Source organism: Ostrinia furnacalis, unplaced genomic scaffold (genome assembly GCF_004193835.3).
Source record: "Ostrinia furnacalis isolate ACB-3 unplaced genomic scaffold, ASM419383v2 OfSCF7578, whole genome shotgun sequence".
NCBI lineage: Eukaryota > Metazoa > Arthropoda > Insecta > Lepidoptera > Crambidae > Ostrinia > Ostrinia furnacalis.
This window is the reverse complement of record NW_021137817.1, coordinates 432827-442968: the sequence shown is the minus strand read 5'-3', so window position 1 is coordinate 442968 and position 10142 is coordinate 432827. Positions and strand designations below refer to the sequence as shown.

Sequence of the window (10142 nt, the reverse complement as noted above, 5' to 3'; positions counted from 1 at the left end):
TTCTCAGTGTCTTGAGGCAACTTAAAAAAGTACATTCTGTCTTTTTATTATTATTTAGGCAGTTAAATACTGCACAGTATTTAGTACACCATTTTCTTTATTTCCTTCCATCATACACAAGAATACGCGTTCGTGAGTCAATTTTCGCTCGTATATGAGGCCTTGTCGAATAGTATCCTGTAGGTGGGCCATCGTGCGTGTTTTGTTTTCGATGTAAACTCGCGGAGATGAACAGACCTGCTATTATTCATGATAATTCATGCTAAATCATGTATTTCCTCCGCCATTTTCCGCAGTTTGGCACCTCACGTCACATCATTTTACCGAAGTCAGCCCTATAGCTTCGGCGCAGTGCCGATCACTGACGTTTGTCAACAAAATGGTGCTTGACACTTGAGACAGGCTAAATTACACCATATTGTCAATGACATTGAGCATACATTTTTTTAAATACCTTCGCGAAGTAAAACTTCTGTACGTAGTGCTTATTATTATTCTGTGGTCTAAATGACAATTTACATAACAGATTCACCCTGGAAAACTTGGAGCAGTTCCAGCAAATGTTAAGCGACAAGACACCGATGTTCCAAGTGGATGCCGCGCTGGTGCCGCCCGACATCACCATGCGGCCCACCTCGCCCGAGGTCTGCAACATCGTCGGGTACAACATCAAGCACTTCCTCAACAGGTAGGTACAGCGGTCGTGTACACAGGGCAGGGGACAGGGGACAGATGCCGAGCGACAAGACGCCAATGTTCCAAGTGGACGCCGCGCTGGTGCCGCCCGACATCACCATGCGGCCCACCTCGCCCGAGGTCTGCAACATCGTCGGGTACAACATCAAGCACTTCCTCAACAGGTAGGTACAGCGGTCGTGTACACAGGGCAGGGGACAGGGGACAGATGCCGAGCGACAAGACGCCGATGTTCCAAGTGGATGCCGCGCTGGTGCCGCCCGACATCACCATGCGGCCTACCTCGCCCGAGGTCTGCAACATCGTCGGGTACAACATCAAGCACTTCCTCAACAGGTGGGTACAGCGGTCGTGTACATAGGGCAGGGGACAGGGGACAGATGCCGAGCGACAAGACGCGAATGTTCCTGGTGGACGCCGCGCCCGAGGTCTGCAACATCGTCGGGTACAACATCAAGCACTTCCTCAACAGGTAGGTACAGCGGTCGTGTACACAGGGCAGGGGACAGGGGACAGATGCCGAGTGACAAGACGCCGATGTTACAGGTGGACGCCCGAGGTCTGCAACCTCGTCAGGTACATACAACATCAAGCGCTTCCTCAACAGGTATTTGAGGATTAGTCGTTTATTACACAGGGGAGGATAGTAATGTGAACTAAACATATTAAATTAATAAATTGTTGCAGATTGACAACCTTCCCACGATGGATGAAGAAAACCTGCCTGCCGTGTCCGCCTCAGCGCATAGCCGAAGCGACCGGCAACGAGTTCTATGTGTTTTCGTACTTCGAAGACATCTTACGTGTGGTAGCCATCAATGACGTCACCATGCTCATACAAGACACCATCTATCGACTGACAATGGACATCAATACTTATATTCAGAAGTCAGTATTGTTCTTACACTCTTCAGCTAATTTCTTGACTGCCTAATATTTGACATTAAGAACTAGCTTCTGCCCTATCCGCTCTCTCTCTCTCTCTTTCTCTCTGAAAGAGTACAATGATAGATCTTAGTAAATAAAGTTCGTACTTTATTCTTCTGCATGAAATCTTATCAAAATATATCTTATTCTAACAGGTGGCAGAAATACCAACACCTATGGGCGTTCGACAAAAATCTGTCATGCGAAAAGTACATTCAGAAGCACGAACAAATCTTCAAGTACGATGAGAAGTTCTTCTTCTTCGAAGATATAATATCAGACTTGGATGCCCACGTTAAATACGTGGACGTTGGGGCCATAAGAGTGAATCTTCGGCCTATCATCAGCCAAGTACAGGGACATGCGCAGGAGTGGAAGAACATTCTGGGCAACTGCATCGCGTCCAAGACCAGAATGAATATGTACGATTTGAAGAACCAAATAGAGGTAAAATATGTTTTTACAAAACTTTTATCATGTTTTGTCCTGTTTTGAATTTGATACGCCTTCGTCAGCATATTGCTTACTTATTTGCTGCCTCATTTTTCACCTTTACAGAGTCCTTTTCAAGAGTTACAGACCTGTGATAGGCAGTGTCTTCTGCAGAATTAATAAAAACCCGCGTGATTTAATTTTGCAACTCAAACAGCTATTTATTTGTTATTTTCTTTCATTTGTCTCGATTAATAGGGATCTTTTTAGAATCCGGCCTGCTCACGCACATTTTGTATTTTCCATTTTTTCATTGTCATCATTCATTTTATTGTTATTCGCAGTCTCTTCGCATGACGATGAACATGAACATCAAAGGGCTGGAAGACTTCAAGCTGGTGATGGCGACCATAGGTCAAGTGCAAGCGCTCACCATCACCGCCGAGGTCAAATACCGCGGCATGCAGGAAATCTTCCACATGCTGAGACAGCATGGTATTGATGTGAGTATCAAACGAGTCTTAGAATGACGTCAACATGAACATGAAAGGGCTGGAAGACTTCAAGCTGGTGATGGCGACCATAGGTCAAGTGCAGGCGCTCACCATCACCGCCGAGGTCAAATACCGCGGCATGCAGGAGATCTTCCACATGCTGAGACAGCATGGCATTGATGTGAGTATCAAACGAGTCTTAGAATGACGTCAACATGAACATCAAAGGGCTGGAAGACTTCAAGCTGGTGATGGCGACCATAGGTCAAGTGCAAGCCCTCACTATCACCGCCGAGGTCAAATACCGCGGCATGCAGGAAATCTTCCACATGCTCAGGCAGCATGGGATTGATGTGAGAATACCTACATTTTATACTCATTCATTCATACAAGATCTTACTTTGGGGTTTATTTGACCCTTCGCTGAAAGTGACTCGTCATTTCTCCATCTCTTTTTTTTAACATAGCATTTTTCTAGCATAGTATTGACGCAACGTGGCATTCTAATTGTTCACATTCAATACATTTTCTCAGTTAACAAACCATCCTCTGCCTCCCTAGAAAAAATAAAACTCCTCTCAAATTTCAATTTTTAACTTCACCGAGAAAAGTAAAAAAATAAGACTGAAAGAAGCGATTTTCACGTTACCTTATCTAAAGAAGCAATTTAGGATTTTACAATAAAATATTTCTTTCCAGGTATCAGATGACGATCTTCAGTTCGCAAAGAACCTGGAATCATCCTGGGGAAGCCTATACCAAACCTCGCTCTTCCGTGGCAACACTCTTGAACAGACCAAGGAGAAGTTCTCCAAACTCAACGTGGTGGAGATATCGAACTTCCTGAAGGAGCTTGATGATTTCGTCGAGAAGTTTGATAATGAGGGCCCGGGTATTGTGGGCGACGATATGGACAGAGGACTGGTGCTTATGGAGGTAAGCAATAAGTCTTGATAATGAGATGAACGACTGTATGTTTTTTATGGCAATTTTTTGAAATCTAGGAAAGAAAAATTGTTAAATCAATCTCTTTATTTGTTAATTTATTTATTTAAATGCTAGGAAAAACTACTTATGTTTTGTGTTTGTGCGTGAGTGTACTTTTCCTTTGTTAAATATTAGCATCAGTTGATTTATTAGATGCCAATCAGAAGCGATTAAAAATTATACAAATTACACATGACTCGAGATTACCTAACAAGGAATACATATGTCCTATGTCGAAACGATGTCAACTAACCCGTATTTTTTGCTTCTTCCAACAGGAATACAATAAATACTTCGACGAGCTAGAGTCTCGTAAAAAGATGTTGCAAGCGGCTGAGCAATTGTTCGACAACCCTCTAGCCGACTTTTCCAACTTCAACCGCGCGAAAACCGACTTTCTGGCGATGGACCAAGTCTACAAGATCTACAAGGCACAGAAGAATGCTAGGGAAGTGTGGGCCAAGACGTTGTGGGTTAATCTGAACCCGCAAGCGTTGGTAGACGGCATTGAACAGTTCTTCAAAGAATACAGGTATAATATAGTTCACTTTATGTTGGACATGAAATCGCCCTTATCTGTCCTGAAATAAGAGTTATTTTAGTAAACCAACTTTATTCTTAGGAAACTCCCAAAAGCCGTCCGACTTACGAACACTGGTCTTATGCTGGACCTAAAGATGAAGCAGTTCAAAGGAGTAGTGCCTCTTATGGTGTCGCTAAAGAACGAAGCCATGAGAGAAAGACATTGGAAAGAACTAATGGCTAAAACTGGTAAGTTTGCTTTATGTTACCAGTACTTTCAGTAATTTTACCAGCTAAACTAATTGCTTTGCTCGTTGTTTCTTTGCAGGCCAGGACTTTGATATGTCACCGGAACGATTCACTTTGGAGAACATGTTTGCTATGGAGCTGCATAAGTACCAAGACGTTGCTGAGGAAATTGTTAATCACGCTATAAAAGTAAGGAGCATGTTACGCTAAGTATTTCCTGAATATTAATTACTTATTATGAACCCTGGGGGGAATCCTTTGTCCTGCGGTGGAAGTTATTCGGCTGAAACGAACGAACTATGCATGGTATGGTGGTATTTCTAATAATGCAAGCATAAAGGTACCTATTTCAATTAAAATTGGTCGCCGGTTGACAACTTTTCGCTTTCGTCCCGTATTTTTCTATGTTCCTTAATACAGATTAGCTATGTAATGCAGCTTGTGTCCTAAGCGAATGATAATGTATGCATATGATATTAAATATTATTCATTTACTAACTAAAATTTCCTAAACTCCCAGGAATTAGCCATCGAGCGCGGTGTTCGTGACGTGCAAGAGACATGGGGAGCTATATCCTTCACCGTGGCGCGCCACTTCAACAGAGGGGAGGATCGTGGTTACACCCTCAACCCTTGCGACGAAGTGGTCGTCAAACTGGACGAGGATGCCATGACGCTGCAGAGCATGGCTGCTTCACAGTAATATTTTATTATAATACTAGCTTTCCGCCCGCGGCTTCGCGCGCGTGGACCCCTGAACCCTATTTCTTTCCAAAATAAAATTTAGCCTATGTTACTCGTGGATAATGTAGCTTTCGAATGGTGAAAGAATTTAAAAAAACGGTCAAGTAGTTTTTGAGCCTATTCATTACAACCAAACAAACAAACAAAGTTTTCCTCTTTATAATATTAGTGTAGATTAGCTTCTGCCTGCAACCTTGTCAGAGATGTGGGGAGCGATTCCTTTTTCCATTAGTTCCAAAGCACAACATACTCCAGGTTAGGACGCGTGTTACGATATTTATATCGGTTGACGACAGACGACAAATGTATGGGATTATCATCTAAAATCGACAAAATGCGCACACCTAGGCCTGCTGATGAAACCTGATGTTATGGGTGATTTCACATTGAACTTGTAGATGAAAGCCCATACATGTGAAGGTCTAGCGAAGATCTAGAGTGATCATATAAGGTCAACCATCAACCTATAATAGACGTTTTAGCATCGAATAAAGAACATAATTTACTTCAACAAGAATATAAAAATGTAAAATGTGTTCTGAAAATGCGACTTATATTTCTCCAGGTTCATCGGCCCATTCCTCTCAGTCGTTCACACGTGGGAAAGGCGCCTAGCATTGATATCCGAGGTCATTGAGGAGTGGATGGCCACGCAGCGAAAGTGGCTCTACTTGGAAGGCATCTTCGTGGGCGGAGACATCAGAGTCCAACTGCCAGAGGAGGCCAAGAAGTTTGACGATATTGACAAGTCTTTTAGAAAGGTATTTCTGATACAAAATAGTTATTTTTTTATAATATTAGCAATTTGTAAATACAAATTACTAATAACCCCTCGTGGTAAGCTAAATATACTTGTGTTACGAGTGGGTTCACCACAATAATCGAGCGGCGGCGGGATCCAAACCCGCGTTCCTCGGATCACTAGTCCGACCCCTTCACCGTTCGTGTCGTGGCTATAAGTTTTCTATTATTTTATTGTTCTTAAAACATTGATGTGAATCACTTCAGCTTAAGTATTAATAATGATTTATATTTAATTTGAAATTTATTGCAGATTATGTTGGATACAGCCAAAAGACTAAACGTGGTCGACTGCTGCACTATAAGCGGTAGATTAGAAGAATTCGTCAACCTAGGGCTTGGTCTACAAAAGTAAGATTTTTAACTTTATTTATACGCCCGAAAAATGTGAAATCTAGCTTGAACTATTTTGATTTCCTCTTTATTCATTCTTTATAGGTGTCAAAAGTCCCTGAACGACTACTTGGATTCGAAGCGTCGTGTGTTCCCAAGATTCTTCTTCATATCAACAGACGAGTTGCTCTCAATTCTTGGCAGCAGTGAGTGTAGTTGCGTCCAGGAGCATATGATCAAGGTACTGTTACTATTTAACCTCTACATCTGCATCATACTTAAAAAGGAGCTTTATCATCCGGGGGCGTAGCGTGAGTTAACGTCAAACGCATTCGATATCGACTGCGTAAAAAAGTGACATTAAATGGATGACGGATTGTACAGCGCCCCTAGCAGAAACTTTCAAGAACTAAATTCATACATTTTTTTGACGCAGGCGATATCGAATGCGTTGGACGTAAACTCACACTACGCCCCCAGCCCCAGATCACTTCTGACTTTAAATTCCATCCAAAAAGTTGAACCATCTCAGTCTGGTTGACTTTTATTGTGTACCAAGCTTAGATGCTGGTTACCGAGGAGGGAAAAATTTTGATAGTGTACTTATCTCCATTCAATGTGAGTTTCCTTTCAGATGTTTGACAACATCAGAGCTCTAGACTTATACGTAGATCATACTAATCGTCCAGTAGCTGCCAAGATGATCTCTGCTGAAGGAGAGGTAAAAATATTTTTGTAATAATGCTTTTTCACTTTAAATACAGGGTGTGGTTTTGTAAAACAACGCCCATCTCAAGAGTGGTAGTACACATGAAAGTTATTACCAGATAGATATAAATAAAATTTTAACTATAACTTTAATAGTAAAAAACCTTCTTCAAACGTCTCCTACAACTTTCGAGACGGCACTTGTTACCGCCCGCACCACCCCCGCGTACCCCGCTACCACCGAGCACATGCGGCCGCCGCCCCGGGAGAGCGGGGGGACTGACCGATAGTAATTCCATTTTTCTGATTTCATGGACTTTTCCATTAAAATTTAAAATATTTTTTTTGGCATCGAGAGTCGTGTATGCTACCACCCCTGAGATGGGCGTTGTTTTACAAAACCACACCCTGTATGTACTAATTTATAATACCTTGTCTATGTTTAGATAATGGACTTCAGAAAAGTGGTATACACTGAAGGCAGAGTCGAAGATTGGATGAACTTGGTACTTGTAGAAATGCGTAACACTAATAAGTTTATCACCAAAAAGGCTATATTCTACTATGGAAGAAACTGGAAGGTGCCAAGGTATAATGTCTCGCTGAACGCCAAAATTCTTTGTTTGGTGTTGACCCTTTACTGCATAATATTGCCATAAATTGTTAATCATAATTAGAACCTTATATCCAGGGCCGGATTAACCATCTCGGGGCCCCTAGGCACAGCTCGTTTCGGGCCCCCCTTTTTGTTGTCGCGGAGGAAATGCTTTGCGCACCATCAACACTCCCGGGGGACAGGGTAGAGTGTGGGACTCCCGGCGCCCTAAAAAGGGCGCTGCTCCGTCCTGAAAAGGACGGGGTATACCTACTAAAACCTCCGCGGCGTTCCGTCATCGCCCAAGTGGGGAGGTCGCGAGTATCCGGCCGTAGCCTTAGACTTCCGCGACACTTCCGGCGACAGCTCACCTACACGGCGGACCCTACACGCCCCCCTTGTGGGGGTTCGACGGGAATGGCCCGAAACGCCAAGCCGTTCCCGTCAGACGGAGGTAACAAGCAAGGGTGCCCCCGCACCCCCGGCCTGCTGGCCGCCACCTGGGGGCAGAGTAGAACGGTAGTACAACCGCCTTCTCTACCCCCTTTTCCGCCTGCGGAGCGATGACGCGAGAGGATCGCTCTCCCGCTCGCGCTCCGCTGCTTCCTTCTGAAGGAAGACCTCTTCGCAAAAGGAGGCGACCGCCTTCCAGCATCCTTCACTTCTCAGCATGGCGTTGACCAGGCTCGGAAGCGAAAGATCCCGGCCCACGACCGCAGTGAGGACACGGCGCTGCTCCTCCCAGCCTATATAGACCGCGAGGATGTGTTGCACCGTGTCATCCGCTGCGCCGCATTTGTGGCACAGAGGGGATTCCTCTCGCTCGATCCTATGCAGGTACGAACCGAAGCAGCCATGCCCGGTTAGAACCTGCGCCAGACGGAACGTGAGGAACCCGTGCGGGTCCAGAACAGGACCAATGGCGTCCAGAGTGTGGCGGCCAAACTGCGCGCGAGTCATGTCTTCCTTCCTCCTTCCCCGGGGCCGGGCGCTTTCCACGCGCCTTCTGGTCTGCCATCCAGTGATAGATGACAGACAAGACCCCAGCTTCTAGCTCCAAAGGAGGAATACCAACGAGGACGCACGCCGTAGCGTGCCCTACCGTGCGGTAGGTCCTTGCGACTTTCTGGGCTATGGCCCGCCCTCTGGAGCCTGCGCAGAAGGGTAGCATTCTCGGTCTTGTTTAGTGCGTCCGCCTAGATTGGGGCGCCATACAGCGTCATGCTCCTCAGAACGCCGGCATAAAGTCGACGACACCTCGTTTGTGGCACTCCCGAATTCGGGAGGAGCCAACTCAGTGCGCCGGCTGCCTTGAGGAGGCGTGGCGCAAGCCCGTTGAAGTGCGAGCTAAAATGCCACCTTCCGTCAAGCGTGAGGCCCAGATATTTCATCTGGCCTTTGACGTCAATCCTAACGTCCTCAACCACAATGTGGGCGTCGGGAGGGGCGTGCTGGCGAGGCCCCGGAAAGAAGAGGGCCTCAGTCTTCTCCAGCGTGACTTTCAGGTCGAGGCGTTGTATTCTGCGAGCGACTAAATATGCCGCCCGCCGACGCCAGCCGTGCCGCGGCCCCAAACGTCTTCCCCCGGACAGTGACCAGAGTGTCATCCGCATAGCATATTATGACACTCATTCCCGCGAGAAGGACGCCCTGGAGGAGCCAGTTGGAGCATCCACAAGTTCCACAAGAGTGGACCGAGCACCGACACCGCGGCGTTTGAGCTGGCCGTCTCTGTTAACATACAGGACTTCGCGGTCCCGTAAGTAATCGGCCAGCAGCGCTCGAAGGTACTGAGGCACTCTGTGATATTGAAGTGCCTAGAATATGGTAGAATGAGGGATGGTATTGAAAGCGTTGGCAATATCGAATGATACAGCCAACACACCTTCACCTCTCTCCCTAGCCTCCGCAGTGAGGCTTTTGCCTATAATGTAAACCAAAGCAGTAATGCCAACGTTACGAAAATGAATTAGGTTCCACAATATCGAAATATGACGATTGAATGTGTAAACCAAAATAAGGCGAAGTTTTGAGGTGGTTTGAGTTTTGTTTGTTGCATAGAAAAAATCTTTAAAATTTATTTATTTTTTCATTTTTTAATCGGGAGTGCTGGGCCCCTGGTCATAGTGGGCCCCTAGGCACTGGCCTAAAGTGCCTTATGGATAATACGGCACTGCTTATATCATTGAAAGAGTTAAAAGCAATGAAAGAAAATTGGTTTTTTATTCAGAACGGAATGGATCCTCGAGTATCAAGGCATGGTTTGTCTAGCAGCTAACGGCGTGTGGTGGACAGCCGAAACGGAAGAAACGTTCATTCGTATAAGAAAAGGCAATAAAAGGGCAATGAAGGAACATTTGCAGCAACAGAACGAGCAACTGGACGGACTTGTAGTCAAAGTGCGACTAGGTACAGTTAATTTCTAAAGGGATTATTGTTATCTAAAGACTGAAATCTGTATAATGGCTGGAATTTCAGCGATCACCCTTATGTCTTTGCACCTAGGCGCAGATCACCGATTTTTAGTTGGCCGATAGTTGGGTCGGGCTGTTGATGTGTATGGAGATGTATCAAAGTGCGCACATTACACCGATTTGGATTCTTCATACAAATTAGAATTTTGCCCAACTATCGGCCAACTAAAAGTTGGGGGT

At 45.2% G+C, this 10142-nt stretch overlaps 1 protein-coding gene across 1 annotated transcript in view; it reads left to right on the top strand.

The window, feature by feature from the left end:
- Window positions 1-526: 526 nt before the first annotated feature.
- Window positions 527-10142, top strand: part of Dhc98D (Dynein heavy chain at 89D) — a gene marked incomplete at its 5' end in the record, with an annotated part of 78290 nt that continues 68674 nt past the window's right edge. The window contains 15 exons of the mRNA XM_028321762.1: window positions 527-688; window positions 1384-1584; window positions 1779-2070; window positions 2400-2558; window positions 3249-3485; window positions 3815-4068; window positions 4159-4307; window positions 4387-4496; window positions 4828-5006; window positions 5617-5812; window positions 6106-6203; window positions 6291-6426; window positions 6820-6906; window positions 7340-7482; window positions 9719-9897. Coding sequence (XP_028177563.1) covers window positions 527-688; window positions 1384-1584; window positions 1779-2070; window positions 2400-2558; window positions 3249-3485; window positions 3815-4068; window positions 4159-4307; window positions 4387-4496; window positions 4828-5006; window positions 5617-5812; window positions 6106-6203; window positions 6291-6426; window positions 6820-6906; window positions 7340-7482; window positions 9719-9897 — 2582 coding nt within the window. The remainder of the gene's footprint in view (window positions 689-1383; window positions 1585-1778; window positions 2071-2399; window positions 2559-3248; window positions 3486-3814; window positions 4069-4158; window positions 4308-4386; window positions 4497-4827; window positions 5007-5616; window positions 5813-6105; window positions 6204-6290; window positions 6427-6819; window positions 6907-7339; window positions 7483-9718; window positions 9898-10142) is intronic.